The sequence below is a fragment of the Dreissena polymorpha genome, chromosome 4, assembly GCF_020536995.1.
Source record: "Dreissena polymorpha isolate Duluth1 chromosome 4, UMN_Dpol_1.0, whole genome shotgun sequence".
Taxonomy (NCBI): Eukaryota; Metazoa; Mollusca; class Bivalvia; order Myida; family Dreissenidae; genus Dreissena; species Dreissena polymorpha.
This window is the reverse complement of record NC_068358.1, coordinates 100,809,767-100,836,975: the sequence shown is the minus strand read 5'-3', so window position 1 is coordinate 100,836,975 and position 27,209 is coordinate 100,809,767. Positions and strand designations below refer to the sequence as shown.

Below are 27,209 nucleotides of genomic sequence, written 5' to 3'. Positions count from 1 at the left end.
GCAGTGTAACCGAATGGGGTTCACATCTTCCGTCGCACGGAATTGTCACTGGTGGCCATACTGGTCGAGACAGCAAGAACACCGGTGCAATGTTAACAGCACGAGTAGCATCATCTCTTGTGAGACAGCTTCCAAGGGCAGTACCGAAGGTTAGTATTGATGTATTTCATTGCAAAAACACGTCTAGACGTTTGCACTCGTTTTATGTGTGCGTATTTTTTACTAGAAAAATTGGGTCGCCGGTGCCCTTGCTTGACCTGGAAGGATTGTTAACACTATTTGAGACAATATTATTGATATGCATCTACTTGACATTTAAAATAGCTTAAATATAAAGATATGTTGCTTTACATTATATGGTCAAATTGTTTTCGTATTTTGTCGTTGCTATGATTTTATTTTAATCCAAGCACTTCCCCACCCACTTTTTGATAGGTTTTTCCTGTTTTCAAATTCAATATAAAATATTTTCTCCAATCTTAATTACATTGTGCAATCATACATATCATGGACATCAAAAAAATATTTTATATGAATAGTTGCTTTTTCTCTTTTCTCATTGTCTGACTGAGGGAGATCTTTTTTGAAGGTGACCCTTTCTTGAAGTCAAAAGCTTCAAACTGGACATGATATGGCTTGTCCAAACAGTGATTGCATATTACTATTCCTGACATTAAAACCAACTGGTGTGGATAGTGTAAAAATACTTTCCTTACAAGGTACGGCTGTTTCTTTTTCAGGTCTGCCGCAATGCCCTTGGAGCTAGTGCAGTGGCCAGTCGTAACATCTCAACGGCAAGCCAACTTTATGCAGCCAAATCTGGTAAATATTTTAATATTTTAAATATGACTTACTCAAAAATTCTTAAACATAAACAAATAAAAGAGTGCAGTGATATGTCAGTGATTGTAATCAGTGTTTTTATGCCCCCGGATCGAAAGATCGGGGGCATATTGTTTTTGGCCTTTCTGTCTGTCATTCATTCATTCATTGTGTGTGTCCCAAAACTTTAACCTTGGTTTAAGTTTTGCAATTACTTTTGCATTATTGAAGATAGCAACTTTATATTTGGCATGCATGTGTATCTCACGGAGCTGCAAATTTTGAGTGGTGAAAGGTCACCGTCATCCTTCAAGGTCAAGGGTCAAATATATGGCTTCAAAGCAGCGCAATAGGGGGCATTGTGTTTCTGACAAACACATCTCTTGTTTTTTCATTAAAAATCTGGTCTGGTGATCGGCCCCATTCATGATGGAAAAAAGTTTATATTTTTCCCAAATGGGAGCTAAAACTTCCCAATGGAAGGTTTCCAAAAATAATTTTTATGCCCTTAAACGGAGGGCATATAGTGATAGCACTGTCAGTCTGTCCGTCACGCTTTGCATTTAGGTTTAGAAAAATGCTCATAACTTCCAGTTTCTGACAAACACATATCTTGTTTTTTTTGGCCTGATATGCAATGTACATGTATACAACTGCAGTCTTGTGGAAATTGAATCCGATTTGCTGTTCATCTGGACAGGCAAGTTAAGATATATTGCTGGTCCAAAAACAAAGGTGCAGCTTGGAAACATTATAATGCTAAATTAAGGAAAGGAAGTGAAGAAGACAGGTTTACTTCTTGTCTTTTATTGTTGTACATAATCAATACTCATAAACTGTGTTTGTTAAACAACATAATCAAATTCTAGTGAACAAAGATGAGACATTAATTTTGCCGTTTAAGTTTTCTTTATTTACTTGAGTATGGTGTATGTTTAAGTTTTCTTTATTTACTTGAGTATGGTGTATGTCCATAGTCTTTATTGTTTGGGTAAAGTCAGTTAAGTATGGTGTGTTTTGTCTATGATTAGGTTCCAGGTTTGAGTAGCAGTTAAAGAGTGTTCTAACAATCTTCTTTAACACCAAATTTTGGTTCTACCTAAGGAACATACTCCAGTGTAATGCTACTAATTGGTTTAAACTTTGGAGACCCCTAGGCAGCGATTGTTTTTGCTTAATTGGTGTACCCACACCAGCCCAATCGGGAACAATTTGCATGAAAACAACTGAAATTGGGAAAAATCATGTAGTGAAGTCTTCATATTGGTTTGAATCTTCAGTTCGGATTTTGTTTATAGCAAGTGGGAAATGTGTAGTGTTTTTCTAATTGAGAAAGTGACGTTTTCCGGTACTTTATAAAGAAGGACAAAAATCACTGCTAGGAAAAAAACATCAAAATATTCCATATATCTATCAAATAAACTGCATTTTGGCAAAATGAGCCTCCCTCTGTGAAAACTGGTTTTAATGTATGTGGTAAAGTCACGTCCCAGATTAGCCTGTGCAGTAGAAACAGGCTTATCAGGGACAACACTATTACCCTTAACTGGATTTTCGTTGCGAAGTCTACCTTTAAACGAAAAATGTAATTAAAGCAGAAAGTGAAGTTCCTGATGTGCATGCTTATCAGGGATGACACTTTCTGCTCTTCTTAATGAATGTGCATGCTTATCAGGGATGACACTTTCTGCTCTTCTTAATGAATGTGCATGCTTATCAGGGATGACACTTTCTGCTCTATTACATTTCTTTTTAAAGGGAGACTCTTCTTAATGAAAATCCAGTTTAGGACTGCACAGGATAAAATGGGACAGCAATTTGCGCCCTTGAATTTAACCCCTTTTTACTCAGAGCGTGATTATTACATTTTCTAATGGAACATAATGTCAGTTAATGTTGGCTTGCAGGCGGTGCTGAAGTTTCATCCATCTTGGAGGAGAGAATCCTCGGTCAGTCAACAACAGCCAACTTGGAAGAGACTGGTCGTGTGTTGAGCATTGGTGATGGTATTGCTCGTGTATATGGCCTTAAAAACATTCAGGCTGAGGAGATGGTGGAGTTCTCTAGTGGGCTGAAGGTGACTGGCATTAGATTGTTCAGATGTGTTGCATTCCCATGAATAAGTGTACATTTTAATGAAACTATTTAATTAATTGGCTAATTATTTAATTTCCTTACCCCAGAGTAAACACTGATTTTTATCAAATAATTGAAGTCTTTATGTGAACCATGTCAATTGTGGTAATAAACAGTTCACATGGGAGTTAAGTACATACATTTAATTTTCATTCTGTTGAAATAAGTTTGTCTTGAGCACTGTGGTAACTTTTTATTATTCTGTTGTCCTGTGTTACTGTCACTAATAAAACACCATGGTAACAGGGCATGGCCTTGAACTTGGAGCCTGACAATGTTGGTGTGGTCGTGTTTGGTAACGACAGATTGATCAAGGAGGGTGATGTAGTAAAGAGGACAGGAGCCATCGTGGATGTGCCTGTGGGACTTGAGCTGCTTGGACGAGTTGTGGACGCTCTCGGAAACCCCATCGATGGCAAGGTAGGCACCATTAGAGCTTCACTCTGGGAATACTAGGCTTTCTGTATGTGCTTAAATTGTGGTCTCACCAAATTCACTTTAGCTGTGCGCACGGGCTTATCAGGGACTACACTTTACTTTTTGCTTTTATGGAATTGTTTCATTAAAAGAAGAATTGTTTCATTCTCTGAATAAAAATCCAGTTTAGGCTGATATTGTTGTCCCTGATTAGCCTGTGGGGACTGCACAGGCTAATCAGGGACAACACCTAACACACCTGAAATAACCCATCTCCAAAACATTCTGACTTCAGGGGTTTTTCAGCACTGTCTGCGCCTCTGGAAAACGAAGGTGTTCCCAAAGCAAATGGACCCGATCCCAAACCGAAATTATTTTAAAAAAAATCCCATTCCCCCCCCCCCCCCCCCCCCCCTTCAATTTTTTATTTTTTTAAGAAATAAGTGTCTTATGACTATTAGATTATTAATGTCCAGCTGATGTGTATCATACCAGCAAGCACTGCTGTGGTTGAGCGAGGATTCAGCACCATGAACCTGCTGTGCTCCCCATTACGCAGCACATTCACACAAACCAAACATACTCATCTGATGCTTACCTGCATTGAAGGTCTAGATCTGAATGACAAAACATTGGAGAAGCTGTGTGATGCTTTCAAAAACAGAAAGCAGAGAAAAATTATGCTGTAACTTGTGTGACTAACAAGTGTTTGTTTTGGTAAAATATATCTGCTATAAGTTTTTGACTGTACAGTTCTTATCTCAGAGTGTAACTGTAACTGAAAAACAAAATTGCAGTACTTTAATAAACGTTGATCATGCCCAATATTGCATGTGTTTATATAAAGAAGACAAAATAACAAATAAAAACACATTTATTTGTTAAACCACCGACTTATTTAAGCATGATAAATTCACAATGTTTTCCCAAAATGAGCTGTTTCATCGAAGCAAGAATTCCCAAAATGGACAATTTTGTCCATATAAATTCCCAATTTGGTCAGACTCCTTTTCCCAAAATAGGCAGAATAACCCCTGGACTTGGTGCTAGTTAATCTTTTCTTGTCCATAAGCATATGCATGTTGATTTCATAACATTATTTATTACCAATCAGTGATAAAAAGCTGATTTGTATCATTTTTAGCTCGACTATTATATATAAAATATATATAGTGGAGCTATCCTACTCACCCGGGCGTTGGCGTTAGCGTCTGCGTTAGCGTGCAAATGTTAAAGTTTTCGTACTTCCCCAATTATTTTCATTGTCCCTTGACATATTGCTTTCATATTTTGCATACTTGTTTACCAACATGACCCCAACCTATAAACAAGAGCAGACAACTCTATCAAGCATTTTGTCATAATTATTGCCCCTTTTATACGTAGAATATGCATATTATTGATAAATCTATGTTAAAGTTTGTGTACTACCCCAAATATTTCCTATATCCTTTGACATATTGCTTTTATATGTTGCATACTTGTTTACCAACATGACCCCAACCTATAAACAAGAGCAGACCACAGTATCAAGCATTTTGACATAATTATGTCCCCTTTTACACTTAGATAATTGAACATTTTGCTTAAATTGCCATGACTTCTTTATTTATTATCACATTTTATTATTACTTTGACAAAACAACACTTACCTGAAGACCACAATGGATTCCACCCAAATGATACCCCACGCCCCTACCCAGAATCCCTTCTCCCCCCCCCCCCCCCCTTACCTCCCCCCTCCCATTTTTTTTTTAACATAATCTAATAAATGACCCCACCCCACATTAAACCCACTCTCACCCCCCTACCCCTCCCCCCAATTTTTTTTTAAACATCATCTAATAAATGACCACACCCCACATTATACCCCCCTCTCACCCCCACCTACCCCCTACCCCTCCCTCCCAATTTTTTTTTATGTTTTTTTAAACAACATCTAATAAATTACCACACCCCACATTTTATCCCCCTCTCACCCCCCCCCCCCCCCCCTACCCCCATAACATTTTTTTTATTTTATTTTTTTTATTTTGAAAGATCATCTAATAAATGACCACACCCCACATTATACCCCCTCTCAACCCCCCCCCCCCCCCCCTTTGAAAGATCGTCTATTAAATTATTGAATATGAACAGTTTCCCCATGATGTTATACTTTATACTGTCAAGCATTCGAATAGTCGAGCGCGCTGTCCTCTGACAGCTCTTGTTATACATGTTCTTCAAATATCTTGATTTTGTATTAATTGTAAAGTTATGTTAAATAAAAAAATCTAAACTTTTTTCCCATATCACTTCCTTGAATAACTGCTAAAAGTCGTTTGATTAACCATCTTATTTTCCCACATGTAGGGCCCCCTTAACTGCAAGACCAGGGCTCGTGTGGGAACCAAGGCCCCAGGTATCATCCCTAGAATCTCCGTAAAGGAGCCCATGCAGACCGGCATTAAAGCCGTGGACAGCCTGGTACCCATCGGTCGTGGTCAGAGAGAGTTGATCTACGGGGACAGACAGACTGGGTAGGTTTGATTAAGTAAATGAACATTCCAGAAATTGTGCATGAATTTTATACAGTTTAGCAAGAAAAGCAAAAAAAAAAGATTTTTTTTCCTCTTTGTGTGCATAAACAAAGGTTAGTTTGGTTTTTGGCTGAGTCTTTCATTCTGCTAATCATGGGGAGTTCTAGTTTCTATCTTAGTTTATAAGTCACACTGTGATGACACCCATGCACCACTCTAATGGAGAATGATGATAACCAACTTACTGTCTGAGTGTGTATAAAATAAAATAGCTAATTACTTAATTCCTTCCTAAGTATGTTGTTCCAATTAACCTTGATAAGTGTAATAATTGTATGTAGTGCTTTTTCTCACTACTTTTGGAACATTACCTGAACCCGTTACAAAAGGAATTGAAGTATCAGTTATCTTCAAATTGATAATCAAGTTTTATTGTTTTATTTAAAAATCATATTAGTGAAATTCAGTGGAATTGGACTGTATTATTATCCCCCGCCAAAGGCAGAGGGATATAGAATTGGCATCCATCGGTCAGTCCGTCTGTATGTCACAAATTTTATTATTGGTGGGGGAAATCAGTTCAACAAATTTCTTGTTTTTATTAGCACAGCTGTTTTCGGAGAAAACCCGAGGTATTGTCATAGCCAGTTTGTCGTGTCGTCCGCCATGGGCGTCGTGCTAAAACCTTAACATTGGCTCTAAAATAAAAGTGCTTCCACCTACAACATTAAAACTTCATGTGTAGCTGCATCTTGACGAGTTCTACACGCCACACCCATTTTGGGGTCACTTGGTCAAAGGTCAAGGTCGCTGTGACCTCTTACAAAAATCTGACAAGCTTTCTTTTATTCAAAACTGCACGTGCAGCCGAGCGTTGGCACCCGTTATGCGGTGCTCTTGTTTTATTTTTTGCATTCCTGTACTTGTTTTCAAATACTGCATATGTGAACCACACGCATCATGCTTGTAGAGAATGGTCACATTATCGATGTCAGTAAAAAAAATCATGTCAGAGATAATTTAATAGACCTGAAGTTAAAAAAGATGGCTTAAAATGTTGGTACAACTGAATAAATTACAGGCCCGCTTAACAGACTAATCCCCAAAGCAAAATTGTGAAACAAATCCTAATGATGATTATATTTCAATTTTATTAAAATTCCATCTAACCAAATATATAAATATAAATGATTTTTGACGATGCTGCGAAGCAGCTTGTCTAAGTTATTCATACCATGAAAAAATTCTTCACAATGGCGACCTATGTAAAAGACCTAGCCAGTCCAATTGAGATAGCTCGATTTTTCTAATCAGCATACCTCGCTGATTATCATAATACCCCCACAAACGAAGCTTGGGGGGGGTATATAGGAGTGAACTTGTCTGTCGGTCGGTCTGTTTGTCCGTACTAAGTGTCAGCTCTCTTATTCAAGTAGTTTTTATCCGGTCTTCACCAAACTTGGTCAGAAGTTGTATCTACATGATGTCTTGGCCAAGTTCGAACCTGGGCCTTGCAGGGTCAAAAACTAGGTCATGGGGTCACTAAGTGCGTTTTAAACATTCAGCATGTTGTCCGCTCTCTAATTCAAGTAGTTTTCATCTAATCTTCACCAAACTTGGTCAGAAGTTGTAACTAGATGATGTCTAGGCCAAGTTCTAACATGGGCCTTGCCGGGTCAAAAACTAGGTCATGGGGTCTCTTAGTGGGTTTTAAACATTCAGCATGTTGTCCGCTCTCTAATTCAAGTAGTTTTCATCTGATCTTCACCAAACTTGGTCAGAAGTTGCATCTAGATGATCTTAAGGCCAAATTCGAACATGGGCCTTGCTGGGTCAAAAACTAGGTCAAGGGGTCACTTAGTGCGTTTTTTAACATTCAGCATGGTGTCCTCTCTTATTCAAGTAGTTTTCATCCGATCTTCACCAAACTTGGTCAGAAGTTTTATCAAGATGATCTGAAGGCCAAGTTTGAACATGGGCCATGCCGGATCAAAATTTAGGTCACAGGGTCACTTAGTACGTTTTACACATTTAGCATGGTGTCTGCTCTCTAATTCAAGTAGTTTAAATCCGATTTTCACCACACTTGGTCAGAAGTTGTAACTAGATGATGTGTAGGTCAAGTTCGAACATGGGCCATGCCGGGTCAAAAACTAGGTCACGGGGTCACTTAGTGTGTTTTTAACCTCACCATGTTGTCGGCTCTCTAATTTGAGTAGTTTTTATCCAATCTTCACCAAAATTCTTCAAAAGTTGTATCTTGATAATGTGTAGGGCAAGTTTGAATATGGGTCATGCCGGGTCAAAAACAAGGTCACTGGGTCACTTAGAGCGTTTTAAACATCACAATGTTGTCGGCTCTCTAATTCAAGTAGTTTTCATCCAATCTTCACCAAACTTGGTCAGAAGTTGTATCTAGATGATGTCTATGTCAAGTTTGAATATGGGTCATGCCGGGTCAAAAACTAGGTCACGGGGTATCTTAGTGTGTTTTAAACCTCGCCATGTTGTCCGCTCTCTAATTCAAGTAGTTTTTATCCAATCCTCACCAAACTTGGTCGCAAGTTTTATCTAAATGATCTCTAGGAAAAGTTTGAACATGGGCCATTCTGGGCCTAAAACTAGGTCACGGGGTCACTTAGTGCATTTTTTAACATTCAGCATGGTGTCCGCTCTCTAATTCAAGTAGTTCACATCCTATCTTCACCAAACTTGGTCAGAAGTTTTATGGAGATGATCTTAAGGCCAAGTTAGAACATGGGCATTTCTGTGTCAAAAACTAGGTCAAGGGGTCACTAAGTGCTTTTTAAAAATTGAGCATGGTGTCCGCTGTTTTTTGTGAAGACGACATGCAAAATATTATGTGTCAATGCGGCATGTGGGGGTATTCGTCAGGTCTGTGACAAAGCCCTAGTTGATAAAGGTATAGGAAGCTGAGGTATAAATAGGACAGCATATTCTGGGAAAAAGATTTAATAATAGTTTGAAAACGTTCATTTTAAATCAGTTATATTCAATCCATTATATGTTTATAGATCAATGAAACAACTATGCATTTTCTGTATTGTATCAGGGTTCTCAATAACTTTTGAGCCAACAGGCCAAACTGCGAGGCCAACCAGCCTTCTAGGGGGGTTCGGGGCTCATGCTCCCCCTGAAAATTTTAAAATTGAGCATTTGATAACCTGCATTTTGGGCCATTTTATGGCTATTTTAATGGTCAACAAGGCACTTACATTTGAGCATTTTTTTGTGCATTTTATGAATTTTAGCTTTTTTAACTAACAACAGATAATTGAAAAAAGCTATTTATTTCTTTTGTAAAATTTTAATGAATATAAAATGCGATTTTTCACAAATAAAGTGTATCATAATTCGGATAAATACGACTTTAGGATACGTTGCACTCAATTTTTAGGGTCAATTTTTACGATTTTGACGTTTTTTTTTGCACAAGGTTCCAATTGGAACATTTTGTTCTGATAAGGAAAAAACTTCAATTTTGGATTGGGAATGTGGCCTAAATTCGGCCCTACAGGACAGGGGAAATGGCCTGATCGTCCTTTTACCATGCACATTTTGCGTGACACTTCTAGTTTGAAACGTAACTGAATTAAAACAAACTTTCACAACAACAAAAAAATTCACCATGTGATGGAAAAACGTCAAAATATTTGACTGTTTTTTTACCGATTCCAATTTGCGCCATTTCATTGTTGTTGTTGTTGTAATGCGTTTAGGGAGATAATCAAGCGACGTCTTTGCTTAATAGCAAAAAGGAGCAAAATTACAGAAAAGACACGCAAATTTAGAAAAGTAAATTGCCGATATTCGGAATCTGAGCGATTTTCAACCGGCCAAAATCTGATTTCAAACGGCCGATTTGGCCGGCGGCCGGCTCTTATTGAGAACCCTGTTGTTTTTGACATTTGTCGTGATTCAGTAAATAAATTGCGAATTAAAAGGTGTATAATTAACTTTCAACGCGATCATGAGTGTAAAGAAAACGTATTATTTCAAACCTGCCTTTTGTAAACGTTGTAGCGACTATGGTATATGAACAGCATATTACAGTAGCCATAGGACGTCTGTGAAACCCGCTCTTATGAGTGCTTTCTCATTTTGCATATTTAATAAACTTTTCAAACAGAAATTACAGAGCCACATCAGTGCACATACTATGTTTGAAATTCATTCGTTTGTTGTATATCGATTGCCATTTTAAACACATATTAGGTCATATCGCGGAGATTTAGTTAACCTTACCATGTGTTCATGGGCAAACTCGCGTATTCAAGTGCTCTTACGACTATGTGCTCATACCTAATTTTGGGAATCATTATGAAATTATTGCTGTACTTAACAAACAAACATGCCTAAGCTTATTGAATTAGAGAAAAAAACAATAATCAAAAGAGGAAAATTATATGTTCATGCACATGGGTATGTGAAATCAGGTCCATACACATAACATCATTAGCTTAGGAAAGAAAACAACGAAATATAAAGTTTGGTATGATATACATGTGAAATTAAAGAGCATGGTGGAATTAAAGAGCATGTCAAGTTTTGAATTTATATGCTGAAACTTCATGTTATAACCCACAAACGTTTTACTGTAACAGAACGTTTTTAGCTCATCTATTTTTTGAAAAAAAAATTATGAGCTATTGTCATCACCTTGGCGTCTGCGTCGGCGTTGGCGTCTGGTTAAGTTTTGCATTGAGGTCCACTTTTTGAGATAGCTCGATTTTTCTAATCAGCATACCTTGCATTCAAACTTGGTACACTTACTAACTATCATGAGAGGACTGGGCAGGTAAAGTTAGATAACTCTGGCGTGCATTTGGACAGAATTATGTGTCCTTTTTATACTTAGAAAATTGAAAATTTTGGTTAAGTTTTGCGTTTAGGTCCACTTTTCTCAGAAAGTATCAATGCTATTGCATTCAAACTTGGTACACTTACTTTCTATCATGAGGGGACTGGGCAGGCAAAGTTAGATAACTCTGGCGTGCATTTTGACAGAATTATGTGCCCTTTTTATACTTAGAAAATTGAAAATTTTGGTTAAGTTTAATGTTTAGGTCCATTTTATTCCTTAAGTATCAAAGCTATTGCTTTCATACTTGCAGCACTTACTAACTATCATAAGAGGACTGTGCGGGCAAAGTAATGTAACTCTGACTGGCATTTTGACAGAATTATGTGCCCTTTTTATACTTAGAAAATTGAAAATTTGTTTAAGTTTTGTGTTTAGGTCCACTTTATTCCTACAGTATCAAAGCTATTGCTTTCATACTTGCAACACTTATTAACTATCATAAGGGGACTGTGCAGGCAAAGTTATGTAACTCTGACTGGCATTTGGACGGAATTATGGGCCCTTTATACTTAGAAAATTGAAAATTTGGTTAAGTTTTGTGTTTTGGTCCACTTTACCCCTAAAGTATCAAAGATATTGCTTTCATACTTGGAACACTCGCAAACTATCATAAGGGTACAGTAAAAGGACAAGTTGCATAACTCTGGTTGTCATTTGTACGGAATTATGGCCCTTTTTTTACTTAGTAACTTTGAATATATGGTTAAATGTTGTGTTTCGATCCACTTTACTTCTGAAGTATCAAGGCTATTGCTTTCAAACTTCAAATACTTTCATGCTATCATGAGGTTACTGTACCTGGCAAGTTGAATTTTACCTTGACCTTTGAATGACCTTGACTCTCGAGGTCAAATTATTAAATTTTGCTAAAATTGCCAACTTCTTTATTTATGATTAGATTTGATTGATACTTTGACAAAACTACTCTAACCTGACATTCCACAATAGACTCCTACCAAACCATCCCCCGTGCCCTTCCCCCCTCCCCCTCCCCCCCCCCCTCGAATCCTCCCCCCCCTAAATGTTTTTTTTTTATCATCTCACAAATGACCACCACACCCTCACACTATACCCCTCCACCCCACCCACCCCCTCAATTTTTTTTTAAACGGTTAAAAAACCCAAATATTTTTTTTATTATTTTATGTTTGAAATACCGTCCAACCATCGCACCCAAGAATCCCCCCAACCCCCCCTCCCCCCACCCGAACCCCCCCCCCTTATCTTTCTTTTTTTTTTTTTTAAGATCATCTCACAAATGACCACCACACCCTCACACTATAACATCCCCCCCCCCTCCACCCCCAATTTTATTTTTTATTTTTTTTGAAACGGTTAAAAAACACAAATATTTATTTTTATTATTTTATATTTGAAATACCGTCCAACCATCGCACCCCCCCCCCCCTCCCCCCGAATTATATAATTTTTTTCCGCATTTTTGGAAAATAATGTTATATGTCCACACCCCCACACTATACACCGCTCTTCACTCCACCCCTCCCTCCTTTGTGATTGAAAATGAGAGTCCCTTCACCTTTAAAAAGAAAATAGATGAGCGGTCTGCAACCGCAAGGCGGTGCTCTTGTTGTAAGATAAGTGGTACAGAAAATACATGTTGAATATCTTTTTAAGATATGTCTTGTTATATTTGATCGAAAATGTAACCCGCCACCCAGTTTCGCTGAATGGATCAAGTTCCCCACGCGTACTACTTCCCAGTACCCCCATTTTTTTTCGTACCCAATTTTTTTCGTACCCACATTTTTGCTCGTACCCAATTTTTTTTTCCCACCCAATTTTTTTTTCCTAACCAAATCTTTATTCGTACCCAATTTTTTTTTTTTTTCATAATTTTTGTACCCAAACTTTTCGTACCCATTTTTTTGTACCCACATACACAATTGTGGTGATGTAGATGAACTTAAATAGATGCTTTTATATCAATCCTCTTCAAAAGCATCATCACACCAGTACTGTCAGTACTTTGATTTTTAATACTTATCTGAATTATTTTCAAGAGTTATATTTTTTTTATTCCCAATTCAGTGCAATTTTAGCCGAAAATAACACTGAAATTGCATTTTTTCCTCAATGGCCAAAAAAAAGGCCTGTATAAAATAACAAAAATATCAGTTTTTCTATTCACAAACCATCTTATTAGTTGGTTGGAACTTTATGCTTTAAAAAGTTCTTCATAAACGGCCCTCAAAATAACCTGTCCATCTTATAACAATAAGAAATAGAAAGGGACAAATGAAACATAAACTTGAATAAAAATAAAATTTTACCAGCCACTTAACCCTTTGCATGCTGGGAAATTTGTCGTCTGCTAAAATGTTGTCTGCTAAATTTCTAAAATAAGCATTGTCTTATATTTTTTTTCAAAAAATACTATCAGAATAGCAAACAGTTTGGATCCTGATAGAACCACGTTTTGTGGCGTCTCATCTGAATCCAAACTGTTTGCAAAGGCCTTCTAATTCCGGTTCCAGCGCTCAAAGGGTTAAATGTCTGTCGGGTTTTATTCTAATTGACAATTTTCACAGTTATTGTTACTTCAAAGAATGAAAGGTGACCCAAAATTCTTCTTGATTTCAATGATATAAAATTGATGTCAAAATCAAGTGAAACATCGTCACTAACAAAGAGCATCTCTTTTTTTCTAGCAAAACTGCCATTGCCATTGACACAATCATCAACCAGAAACGTTTCAATGAAGGCAAGGATGAAAAGAAGAAGCTGTACTGTATCTACGTGGCCATTGGTCAGAAAAGATCCACTGTTGCACAGATCGTCAAGAGGCTGGCAGATGCTGGTGAGATGTGGGAGACAAAACAAGTCGCATTATGGGAAAACTGGGCTTAATCAGGGTCAACACCTACCACCTTGATGGAATTTTTGTTTAAAAGTCTCTTCATAGCGCAAATCCAGTGTTAGCTGAAAGCTGTGTCCCTAATTAGATTTTGCAGACTGCACATTCTAATCTGGGATGGAACTTTACTCACATGTATTAAGCCAAGTTTTCCCAGAACAGCTTAAATAAGCACTGGTCACAAGCAATGCACCTCAGTGATTCATTTTGAAATCTACATCAATGAGTCCCTGGGACTCGCATATTTTGAAACAATGGGTCCAAACTGAAAACAATGGGTCCCAGATTGTGTCTTTGTAAATTCGTTACAAATAATCTTCTTAACATGATACACCTTAGCCAGGGGCTCTTTTATGCAATTTTACAGCTAAAAACAAAAATAGGTATATAGCAAGTAAAATCTTTATTTGTTTTACTTTTAATAACAAACAGTGAAACATTTAATATCTTACACAGAGAGCTTTTAACATCTTTAACAATTCGGACTGACTAGAGTTTTAATAGATTGGATGACTAGTGTTTATAATTTTTTGGTCAAAATTAGCCCTTTCGAACAGTGTGACAAAAGACAATTTCTCCTTTGGTCAAAAGGTTAACACCTTCAATACATATTAAGTGTAACAACATTGGTACTCTGTTTAAGGTGTATAGCCTTCTCGCCTTGTTTTTTTTCTCCAAACAGGGAGCTTTTCCACAAATTCATTCTGGGCAAAATTGCACAACTTCACTCTCATAAGTTTGTCTGGTTTGGACTTTTCGCTAATTTTGTCATACCATTAACCTTGTTGTGGTCAGTACACACTGAACAAAACATGTAGCCTTCCGCGTTTTTTTCACTGGGGACATAGCCAAGAGTAGAGCCCGAGCCACTTTGTCTGAAATTTTCTTCTTTTTTTTCTTTAGAAACATCATTGTCATTGTAGTCTACGCAGGGAGTGTCAGTTTTGAGTTCTTCGGCCGAGGAACTGGTGTTTTTAAAGAAAAATATTAATTTATATTGTTGAGGACCAATTTTGAAAACCTTTTGGGTGGCATTTTCTTTGTTTACCATCCGGGAAAGCCAAATAACCGTCAAACGAACTTTTAATAAAACGTCGTAACTGATTGGATAATTGATATATTTCAACCAATCAAAATACGCGTACTACATTCCGAATGTGTTGACGTGTTTCGCTTATCACCACAAATCGAACTCTGTATGTACAACTTTGACGATGTTGAAAATCAGAGTTTTTAAACATTGCGTCCCAAGGACGCACATGTTTGAGAATGATGCGTCCCCAGAAAAACGTGCGTCTGGTACGCTGGACGCACAGAAAATGAATCACTGCAGACTTAAAGTTTCACAAAAGATAGTTTTGAATATTTTCTTGCATTAAAGTAATACAAGAAATTGGATATCCTTATCCAAATTGATACAAGAAATTGGATATCCTTATCCAAAAGCCTTAATTTGAAGACAAATGAAACATCTTAAGAAAATATTTTTTTAATATATAAAACATTTTAATATTTGATTTTGCATTGTTCATGGTTATGACTCTTTGTTGGGTTGTTAGATGCCATGAAGTACACCATCGTTGTGAGTGCCACGGCCTCGGATGCTGCCCCCCTGCAGTACCTGGCGCCCTACTCTGGTTGCACTATGGGCGAGTTCTTTAGAGATAACGGCAGACATGCACTCATCATCTATGATGATCTTTCCAAACAGGTGAGTGGGGATGAATTCAATTGTGCCTCGCTCTAGGAAAACCGGGTTAAATACATGTGCTTAAACTCAATCAATGCAAAAAAAAAAAAAAAAATGTTTCAGGACATGAGGTCCAATAACTTTTAAAATTAACATCACTAGATTTTACTGGACCTTGTTCTGCTTTAACCAACAATAAAAAATATTTTTTATTTTTATCATTATGACGTTCACAATGTTTAACATATCTAAATACACAGGTTTTTTTTTACCTCATATATAAGACGCCGAATATCGGCGTCTTCCCCCACGAAACTAGGCTGGTTTTTTTTCCCCTTTCTGGACCCAAAAATTCCCTCTCCCAAAAAAAAATTTTTTTTGAAAGATGTGTCTCATGATTATGAGAATTTGTTTTTTTTTTGTTTTTTTTTTTTTTGAAAGATGTGTCTCATGATTATGAGGGTTTGTTTTCTTGTTTCTATCTTAGTTCATTATGCACACTGTGATGACACCCCATGTACCAATCTAATGGAGAATGATGATAACCCATCACCCAACTTTTTGTCTGAGTGTGGTTTTATAGGACTGTACAATGTTGCTTATTAAGCTCAAATAGTCAGTTTGAAGACATGGGTGTAAGCTTTGTAAACAGGTCAGTATAAACAGAATGTTAATTAGTCTGTTCAGGCTGTATTAGCGCTTATTGACACACTGGTAAATAATTAAGACCAGGTATTGCAAACAAACCATATTTATTGATACAAATGCTTTTTCAAAGATCAAGTAAAAGCCAGCTTTTATTTAAATTGAAAAGATTTAAGATGTAGAAAGCAAGATATATTTGCGCTTCAGTTTCTGTGTACATTAGTAACATAACAAAATGTTGTGTCCCCCTTCCAGGCCGTAGCTTATCGTCAGATGTCCCTGCTGCTGCGTCGACCCCCCGGCCGAGAGGCGTACCCTGGTGACGTGTTCTACCTGCACTCTCGTCTGCTGGAGCGTGCGGCCAAGATGAATGACGCTCACGGAGGGGGCTCTCTCACCGCTCTACCTGTCATCGAGACACAGGCCGGTGATGTGTCTGCATACATCCCAACCAACGTCATCTCCATCACTGATGGTCAGATATTCTTGGAGACAGAGTTGTTCTACAAGGGTATCAGACCTGCCATCAACGTGGGTCTCTCTGTCAGCAGAGTAGGGTCTGCCGCCCAGACCAAGGCAATGAAACAGGTACACAGTTGTAAACAAAGGAGCATCGCGTTTAGTGAACACCCACTTTAGCATGTGCAGTCCGCACAAGTTAATCTGGGACAACACCTCTATGGACTGGATTTTCGTTTAAAAGACCTATTTTTAAAAAATGCATACAAGTGGAAAGTGTCCTGTGATTTGCCTGAGCAGACTATGGGCTTATCTGGACAACACTTTAGGTACATGCATTTAGCTCCATTTTTCTAGAAGAGGCTAAATTTAAACTATATTTGCATAAGCAGATCAGTGTTTTGTTCACTTAAGGTCTTTAATTTGAGTTGCCAATTGCCATAGATACAGGACATGAATTCCTGATGAGTACAAACAAAAATGGATTAACTTGAGGTCACTGCCTAAGAACTGTTGATGAAAATCATATCATTGACTAATGAGGGTTTAAACTGTTTTGTTTGGCACACACCTCATGCTTAGCTCAGTGCTATTGACTTAAATGGCATATAACACCACACAATACATGAAATACAAACACTGAAATGAATAAATGTGGTGTCATTGCTCTAGAAAAGTCAATTCAAAACAAATTGCAAGCTTGTTTTATCATAACCAAAATGGTTTTAGCATATTTATGCCCCCCTTCGAAGAAGAGGGGGTATGTTGATTTGCACATGTCGGTCGGTCCATCCACCAGATGGTTTCCGGATGATAACTCAAGAACGCTTAGGCCTAGGATCATGAAACTTTATAGGTACATTGATCATGACTGGCAGATGACCCCTATTGATTTGTCGGTCAAAGGTCAAGGTCACAGTTACTCAATATAGTTTAATTGTTTACGGATGATAACTCAAGAATGCTTAGGCCTAGGATCATGAAACTTCATAGGTACATTGATCATGACTCGCAGATGACCCCTATTGATTTGCAGGTCAAAGGTCAAGGTCACAGTGACTCGAAACAGTAGAATGGTTTCCGGATGATAACTCAAGAATGCTTAGGACTAGGATTATGAAACTTCATAGGTACATTGATCATGACTGGCAGATGACCCCCAGGGGTTTTTTTTAGAGAAAGGGGAAGACGCTGGGTGAAAGGGGAAAAAAGTGCGAAAGAGACATTTTAGGGGAAAAAATAAAAACTGTTCATTTCAATGTCTATCACTCATCAAAAGATGCTTGTCTCTGTCCTTTTTGTTCTTAAACACATTTAACACGTATTAAAGTCAAAGTCCTTAATTAAGTTGCAGGTGTAGATCTAATTATGGGAAATGTTTTCAACTATATTTCTGTACTGGGGCCGGGGGACGATGTCAATTTTGTGATTTCAATTTCATGATGAATGGGTTGACGATATTGACCTGCTACCGTATTGGAAGAGAAAGGAGCGGCAGCTGCTTATTGTCTACTTTCACTTTCACAATGTTCGATGTTGATTTCCTCAGAATCCTGCTGGGTTATAACGGTTTTTGATGATTCTTTCCTTAAAAAATGCCTCGATGCATTCAGTATCTTCCGAGTCCGAATGTTTTATTTTGTTTGTGTAAGAACGCCAATTGTGAGACATTTTTTTCTGTTTTCACGTTTATATCTTGGCTTGCACATAGCCCGGATGAAAATTCGACTGGTTTCCGGTAATTTATTGATGAAACACCCTTCTCGCGCAAGACCGGTATCCAGTAAAATAGTCACATGATTATTACGATTAGTTGCCCAGTTTACATGACGTAATTTAAGAGCTATATTTAGAATAACTGGGATTCCCAGATTTTTTGTGTGCGTCTGGAGAGAGAGAGAAAGATCGTTGTACATGGTGCAAATTGGATAATTGTCGAATGCTTAAAGGAAAAATAAACATTTCTTTGTGAGAAAATATTATATTTTGGTGAAAAATGATATTTTTGGTGGGGAAATTGTATTTTGAGGGGGAAAATTCTGGTAGGGGCTATAATAGAAACCAGGAGTGCAACTTGTTTTGCCGAAAAACTACACATCTTTACTTTAAACCATGTATCACGAACAATTTCTAACGAATAAACTGCACCCTGGTTGTTTTCGAAAGCTAATAAAATAAATTATCAGGATATATTAACATCAGTGCCATTGATCCAGCAGTATTTGATACCAGCCCGCAAAAGTTGACCCATTTCCAAAATCATGTTTGGTTGGACATCTTTGTGTCCACATAGAGATTTTCCATGTCGATCACTTATAAGAGCTAAATCTCAATAACCAAGTCATTAAACGGTAGATAAACAGCACCTGTATTCACATTATACATTTTTCAATCGGTTACAATACCCATTGTTATCGAAAAAGTATGGTAAACACCATTTTATCGCGTCTTTCGATCGGCGAGTACAAAATCTAATCAGAAAAATTCTATTTTGACTCTGGGAAACCCTTTGATGACTTCCAAGATTTTGTAAACACAAAATACGATTGGTCGGTTTTCATCAATTTCTCACTTACCTTTTACGGAGAACCTCGGGAAATTCCGCCCAACCAATAAAAAGAACGCATGCGAACACAATGCTTTATCGATTGACGTCAGAGGATTCCCACACTTCCTTCACAAATTAAACCTCTTGGTTGTTTACTTACACATCAGAGTGAATAACACTTTTGATGGTGTGCGAATGACTATAAAATGTATTGTTATCGATTCATAGATGTTTATTGAACGGGAAATAACCGTTTAAATGACGAACAGTCATGTAATCTTTGTGCTGCTGTTTGAAACAATCGGGAAACGAAGCTTTTTTGGACACTACGGTGTCCGACCAAAATGTTTTCCGTGAGTGTCAATTTCCGAGGGCTGGTATCTAAATACTGCTGGATCAATGGTACTGATGTTAATTTTTCCAGATAAATAATTGTATTAGCTTTCAAAAACAATCGGTGTGTAGTTGCTTTGTTAAAAATTGTTCGAGATACATGGTTTACAGAAAAGATGGTGTAGTTTTTCAGCAAATGAAGTTGCACTTCTTGTTTCTATTATAGCAAATATATATATATATATATATATATATATACTATGGGCTTCCCTCTTGTGGCTTTATGCATGTGTGTAGAGTTTCATTCCAGATGAGCCTGTGGTGCAAGGTATAAAAAGCTTTCTAACTTGCGTGTATGTGTTTTGCAGGTGACAGGCTCCATGAAGCTGGAGTTGGCCCAGTACCGAGAGGTGGCTGCCTTTGCCCAGTTCGGCTCTGACCTGGACCAGTCTACACAGAACCTCCTCAACCGTGGAGTGAGGCTCACTGAGCTCCTCAAGCAGGGACAGTATGGTATGTGCTGCACAGCGGGTTGTAATCTTCAGGGTCTCATGTAGAAATAAGCTACTGTCTGGGAAAACTGGGTCTTAATGATTGTTCATAAAATGTTGTCCCAGATTAGCCTGTGCAGTCCACACAGGGTAATCAGGGACAACAATTTATGCCTGAACTGGATTTTGATAAGGAGAGACTTCTTTTAAACAAAAAAATACAATTAAAAAGGGAAAGTTTCTTATTGTGTGCAGACTTCATATAATAATCTCGGAAGACACTTAGCTGACATGCATAAAGCCCCGTTTTCCCAGAGCTGGCTCAAATCTAAAAAAGGTACAATCATGTCACACTTAAGCCTAGATTTCTTGTGAGGATTGGGATAAAAGGAAATGACCCAAAGTTGACTTATCTGCCCTCAAGTCACACTGTGATGACACCCATGTACCACTCTAATGGAGAATGATGATAACCCATCACCCAATTAATTGTCTGAGTGTGATTAATGTCCATTAAAATAACTAGCTCCAGGAGGTCAAGTTTGATTGTGTCTAAGGTACTTACACATGCAGTGTGTTTTTAGCTCACCTGTCACGAAGTCAGGGATTGTAATTGGGTCATCTAGGGTCAAAAACTAGGTCAAATCATAAAACCTTGCGTAGACAGCAGAGGTCACAGTTTTCATTAGATCTTAATGAAATATAGTCAGAATGTTTGTCTTGTTAAAATCTGAGTTGGGATTATAAGGGTCAATTTTCACCCCGGGGACATTTAAGTTGATGTAGCAAGGTTAGTCAGGTGAGCCATTCAGGGCCATCATGGCCCTCTTGTTTTAATTTGTATTATCAAAAACTAATTTTACACATTTTAAAGGGGAACACAATTATTGTTATAAAAAGCTTGTACTGAAAACTAATTGACATGAAATCTTATCTGTTGCCCTGCACTTGTGAGAAAATAGATGAGCACACATCTGCCTGTTTACACTGTGATGACACGCATGTACCACTCTAATGGAGAATGATGATAACCCATCACCCAAACAGTTGTCTGAGTGTATATTTTGTTTCATAAAATATTGGTAACTGGATAAGAGATTTATTATGGCAGTCCGTTGCAGATTGAAGTTAACAGCCATGTCGGGTTCACATCCACTACTTTTGCACTTGAGGCCCTAACTGAACTTCCAATATAATGCTCATTTTTATGCCCCCATTCGAAGAAGAGGGGGTATATTGCTTTGCTCATGTCGGTCAGTCTGTCGGTCCGTCCACCAGGTGGTTTCCGGATGATAACTCGAGAACGCTTGGGCCTAGGATCATGAAACTTCATAGAAACATTGATCATGACTCGCAGATGACCTCTATTGATTTTGAGGTCACTAGGTCAAAGGTCAAGGTCACGGTGACCCGAAATAGTAAAATGGTCTGGATGATAACTCAAAAACGCTTATACCTAGGATCATGAAACTTGATAGGTAGATTGATCAGGACTCGCAGATGACCCCTATTGATTTTCAGGTCACTAGGTAAAAGGTCAAGGTCACGGTGACCCGAAATAGTAAAATGGTTTCCGGATGATAACTCAAGAACGCTTATGCCTAGAATCATGAAACTTCATAGGTAGATTGATAATGACTGGCAGATGACCCCTATTGATTTTCAGGTCACTAGGTCAAGGTCACGACGACCCGAAATAGTCATATGGTTTCCAGATGATAACTCTAGAAATCTTATGCCTAGAATCATGAAACTTCATAGGTAGGTTGATAATGACTGGCAGATGACCCCTATTGATTTTCAGGTCACTAGGTCAAAGGCCAAGGTCACGGTGACCCGAAATAGTAAAATGGTTTCCGGATGATAACTCAAGAACGCTTATGCCTAGGATCATGAAACTTGATAGGTAGATTGATAATGACTCGCAGATGACCCCTATTTTATTTCAGGACGTGGTCAAAGGTCAAGGTCACGGTGATCCAAAATAGTAAAATGGTTTCCGGATGATGACTCAAGAACGCTTATGCCTAGGATCATGAAACTTGATAGGTAGATTGATCATGACTCGCAGTTGACCCCTATTGATTTTCAGGTCACTATATCAAAGGTCAAGGTCACAGTGACCCAAAATAGTAAAATGGTTTCCAGATGATAACTCAAGAACGCTTATGCCTAGGATCATGAAACTTCATAGGTACATTGATCATGACTCGCAGATGACCCCTATTGATTTTGAGGTCACTAGGTCAAAGGTCAAGGTCATGGTGACCCAAAATAGAAACATGGTTTCCGGATGATAACTCAAGAACGCTTATGCTTAGGATCATGAAACTTCATAGGTACATTGATCATGACTCGCAGATGACCCCTATCGATTTTCAGGTCACTAGGTCAAAGGTCAAGGTCACAGTGACAAAAAACATTCACACAATGGCTGTCACAACAACTTAGAGCCCATATGGGGGGCATGCATGTTTTACAAACAGCCCTTGTTCACTCACTTTTTTCCCAGAAGTTTGGACTGAGAAAGGTGGAACATTCCTAAAACGTATTTTAACTTTAGTGCTGCTTCGTAAAACAACCATGCTTTAAACACCACTTCTGATGACACCAATTTACCACTGTTATGTCATAATGTGAAGTTCTGATAATCCATCTCCAATACTGTTGTCAGAGTTTTGATCCATCACCCATGCAGTTTCTTTTAGTATAATAATTCATCATACAAATATTATGTATTAAATTTTGATCTGTAATATGATGTTTATATTCAAAGTAAACGTTCTGAAATGAATGTTGAAAATTCTTTACTGATCAAAGATCAATTATTTTTTGTGGAAACTATTTAATTTTAAGACATACTCTAGGATCCTTTATTCCAAACTTTACCCTATTTTGGGTATTGAAACTTTATTGAAAGTGCACAACTGCACTGTTTGTTACAAAGTGATCCTGACATTTGTATAACTCTTGTTTATAACGATATTTCACCAGATTAAGCTGTGAAGTTTTAGTCCCTGTTTACACTGTGATGACACCCCATGTACCACACTAATGAAGAATGATGATAACCCATCACCCAAACAGTTGTCTGAGTGTTTACCATTAATATTTTTTTATAAGGTATTAATAACACTAAGTATTGTTATTTAAGTACTCCTTTGTGCAACAACCATGCTTTGAACTTACTAAAAACTCTTTCTGTTTACACTGTGATGACACCCCATGTACCACTCTAATGGAGAATGATGATAACCCATCACCCAAACAGTTGTCTGAGTGTATATAGTGGGACCGTGGTCTAGTGGTAGGACGCTGGTCTATGAATCGGAAGGTCTCTGGTTTAAATCCCACTCAGACCACGGAATTTTCCTGAGCAAAAAATAAATCCCAATGTTGCTCCTCTCCACCCACGAGTATATATGGGTACTTGTAAGGGAAGTAAGTCAATGTGCTGTGGCTGCATACTGCGCAGAATGTAAATGGACGATATATCTTATTGATCAGGGTGTAAATGTCAAAGTAGATTAAAGATGAGTCTAGTATCAAAATCAGACGATAACCCATGCATTTACCATCAACCATAAATATCTGTAATAGCACATGTAAATTGAAAAGGTTTCAATAACACTTAATATTGTAATTGAAGTGCTTCTTTGTGCAACAACTTTCTTTTAAACTAAAAACTTACTGTTTACACTGTGATGACACCCATGTACCACTCTAATGGAGAATGATGAAAACCCATCACCCAAACAGTTGTCTGAGTGTATACCATAAATATCTATAATAGTAATATAAAGGTAGCAATAACACTAAATATTTTAAGCCTTTTTGTACAACAACAATGATTTAAACACTGTTTTCTGTTGACACTTTGATGACACACATGCACCACTCTTAAAGGAGAATGATGAAAAGACATGCAGTTTTCTGAGTGTGTATTATAATATAACGTTATTATATTTCACAGTTGATGTTTGGTCTTTGATGTGATGTTCATATTCAAAGTAAACGTTCTGAAATGAATGTTGAAAATTCTTCACTGATCAAAGATATAATTGCTACCTAAACACAGTTTTATATAGAGCCATTGTCCTCCTTGCAATCTATTTTATGTACATGACACTGTTTTTGAATGCCAAAAAGTTGATTTATGGTTACTACAGTTTCTCTGGTTTCAAATTGCCCCACATCTAGGGGATAATTTTTAGCTCATCTATTTTTTGAAAAAAAATTATGAGCTATTGTCATCACCTTGGCGTCGGCGTTGGCGTTGGCGTTGGCGTTGGCGTTGGCGTCGGCGTCCGGTTAAGTTTTGCGTTTAGGTCCACTTTTCTCAGAAAGTATCAATGCTATTGCATTCAAACTTGGTACACTTACTTACTATCATGAGGGGACTAGGCAGGCAAAGTTAGATAACTCTGGCGTGCATTTTGACAGAATTATGTGCCCTTTTTGTACTTAAAAAATTGCAAATTTTGGTTAAGTTTTGCGTTTAGTTCCACTTTTCTCAGTAAGTATCAATGCTATTGCATTCAAACTTGGTACACTTACTTACTATCATGAGGGGACTGGGCAGGCAAAGTTAGATAACTCTGGCATGCATTTTGACAGAATTATGTGCCCTTTTTATACTTAGAAAATTGACAATTTTGGTTAAGTTTTGTGTTTAGGTCCATTTTATTCCTTAAGCATCAAAGCTATTGCTTTCATACTTGCAACACTTACTAACTATCATAAGGGGACTGTGCAGGCAAAGTAATGTAACTCTGACTGGCATTTTGACAGAATTATGTGCCCTTTTTATACTTAGAAAATTGAAAATTTGATTAAGTTTTGTGTTTAGGTCCACTTTATTCCTACAGTATCAAAGCTATTGCTTTCATACTTGCAAGATTTATGAACTATCATAAGGGGACGGTGCAGGCAAAGTTATGTAACTCTGACTGGCATTTGGACGGAATTATGGGCCCTTTATACTTAGAAAATTGAAAATTTGGTTAAGATTTATGTTTTGGTCACTTTACCCCTAAAGTATCATAGATATTGCTTTCATACTTGGAACACTCACAAACTATCATAAGGGTACAGTAAAAGGACAAGTTGCATAACTCTGGTTGTCATTGTTACGGAATTATGGCCCTTTTTTGACTTAGTAACTTTTAATATATGGTTAAATTTTGTGTTTCGATCCACTCGAAGTATCAAGGCTATTGCTTTCAAACTTCAAATACTTACATGCTATCATGAGGTTACTGTACCTGGCAACTTGAATTTTACTTTGACCTTTGAATGACCTTGACTCTCAAGGTCAAATTATTAAATTTTGCTAAAATTGCCATAACTTCTTTATTTATGATTAGATTTGATTGATACTTTGATGAAACTACTCTTACCTGACATACCACAATAGACTTCACCCAAACCATCCCCCGTGCCCTCCCCCCCCTCCCCCCCCTCCCCCCCCCCCCTAATTTTTTTTTTTTTTTTTTTTTTATAAGATCATCTCACAAATGACCACCACACCCTCACACTATACCCCCACCCCACCCCCCCACCCCCCCCCCCCAAATTTTTTTTTTGATTTTTTTTTTTTTTTTTTTTTTTTTTTTTAAGATCATCTCACAAATTATCACCACACCCTCACACTATACCCCCCCCCCCCGATTTTTTTTTTTTTTTTTTTTTTTTTCGCTTTTTTGGAAGATAATGTAATAAATGTCCACAACCCCACACTATACACCCCTCTTCACTCCACTCCTCCCTCCTTTGTGATTGAAAATGAGAGTCCCTTCACCTTTAAAAAGAAAATAGATGAGCGGTCTGCACCCGCAAGGCGGTGCTCTTGTCTATACTTGCTTTGATGGTATAAGAAATTGTTGTCATTTTGTAACAATAATTATAATCTTGAGCAGGGAAAATAAAAAGTCCTAGAGAAAGATCTGATTAAATGTTATAACAGAACATAAGTGAATGCATCAAGCAAATGACACCTTATAATGACCTTTGATGAGAAGTTGAGTCGCACTCTAGGAAAACTTTGCTGACTGCCAGTGCGTAAAGCGTTGTCCAGGATAAGCCTATGCAGTGCACACAGGCTATTCAGAGATAACAATTTAGGCATAAACAGGATTTTTTCATACAGAAGAGAACTTCCTCCTAACGAAAAACACAAGTACAGAAAGCGTGTCTCTTGTAAGTCTGGGAAAACTGCACTGGCTAATATGGGGCTACACCCCATTTTCCAAGAGCAAGGCTCGAGTTAAAGCAATAAATACTGTCAAACAATAAGACTCCTTAAAATACTAAAAGGTCCTTCTCTCATTTTCAGCTCCGATGGCGCTGGAGGAGCAGGTGGCGTGTATCTACGCCGGGGTCAAAGGTCACCTGGACAAAGTTGACCCCTCAAAGATCACAGAGGCCGAGGAGGAGCTAATGGAGCACATCCGCCTCACAGAGAAGGACTTGCTGACGGACATCAGGGAGAAGGGCATGATCACCCCAGACACTGACGCCAAGCTGAAGGCGACCATTTCTGGCTTTATGGCTGCGTGGAAGCCCAAGCCTTGAGTGCCGACACCAGTTAGGGAACAAACGCTTGTAGAGATTTATAATAATTTGTGTATTTGAGACTTTAACAAATGTGCTGCAGCTGTTTTTGAAGGAAGTATTTTCTGATGTGTGCTAGGATAAAATGCTCGCAGTTTGCTGGATGATGTGATGTTAACACGTGCTCTGAACTTCAACATTTGTTGAGTAAAACAATAAAATTTAAACAAAAGTTGTATTTATTTTTGGGGGATATTCACTTGACAGCACTCAGTCTTAGCACTTGTGGTGTTGTTGATTTGTTTGATGATGTTTATACAAGAAAATTAAAAAGATTTCCACATGTTCTGTTTCTTTTTCTTAATTATTGCTTGTTTAAGTTCTTTTCACAGCTTTTTAGCTCACCTGTCACTAAGTGACATGGTGAGCTTTTGTGACCGTGTGATGTCCGTTTGTGCGTGCGTGTGTGTGTCCGTCAACAATTTGTTGGTGTAGACAGTAGAGGTAACTTTTTTCATCCAATCTTTATGAAATTTGGTCAGAATGTTTATCTTGATGAAATCTGGGTTGGGATTGTATTTGGGTCATCTAGGGTCAAAAACTAGGTCACTAGGTCAAATAATAGAAAATCCTTGTGTAGACAATAGAGGCAGCAGTTCTCATCCAATCATTTTGAAATTTGGTCAGTATGATGAAATCTGGGTTGGGATTGTATTTGGGTCATCTGAGGTCAAATAATAGATAAACCGTCGACAATTTGTTTGTGTTGACAATAGAAGTCACAGTTTTCGTCCAATCTTTATGAAATTTGGTCAGAATGTTTATCTTGATGAA

At 37.8% G+C, this 27,209-nt stretch overlaps 1 protein-coding gene across 1 annotated transcript; it reads left to right on the top strand.

Annotated features, from left to right (window-relative positions):
- On the top strand, positions 1-26,720 carry LOC127879760 (ATP synthase subunit alpha, mitochondrial-like). Its single transcript, XM_052426807.1, has 10 exons — positions 1-149; positions 741-822; positions 2,730-2,899; positions 3,205-3,378; positions 5,731-5,897; positions 13,452-13,600; positions 15,217-15,368; positions 16,248-16,580; positions 19,701-19,845; positions 26,158-26,720. The coding sequence occupies exons 1-10, from the start codon at positions 90-92 to the stop codon at positions 26,394-26,396; spliced, it is 1,671 nt and encodes a 556-aa protein (XP_052282767.1). The 5' UTR covers positions 1-89; the 3' UTR covers positions 26,397-26,720.
- The last annotated feature ends 489 nt before the right edge of the window (positions 26,721-27,209 follow it).

What these genes read in the sequence shown, in the direction of transcription:
- LOC127879760 (XM_052426807.1), top strand. Translation starts at nt 90, where the DNA reads ATGTTAACAGCACGAGTAGCATCATCTCTTGTGAGACAGCTTCCAAGG. An exon ending in GAAACCCCATCGATGGCAAG is followed by an intron (nt 3,379 to 5,730) that starts GTAGGCACCATT and finishes TCCCACATGTAG; the next exon opens with GGCCCCCTTAACTGCAAGAC. An exon ending in ATGATGATCTTTCCAAACAG is followed by an intron (nt 15,369 to 16,247) that starts GTGAGTGGGGAT and finishes TCCCCCTTCCAG; the next exon opens with GCCGTAGCTTATCGTCAGAT.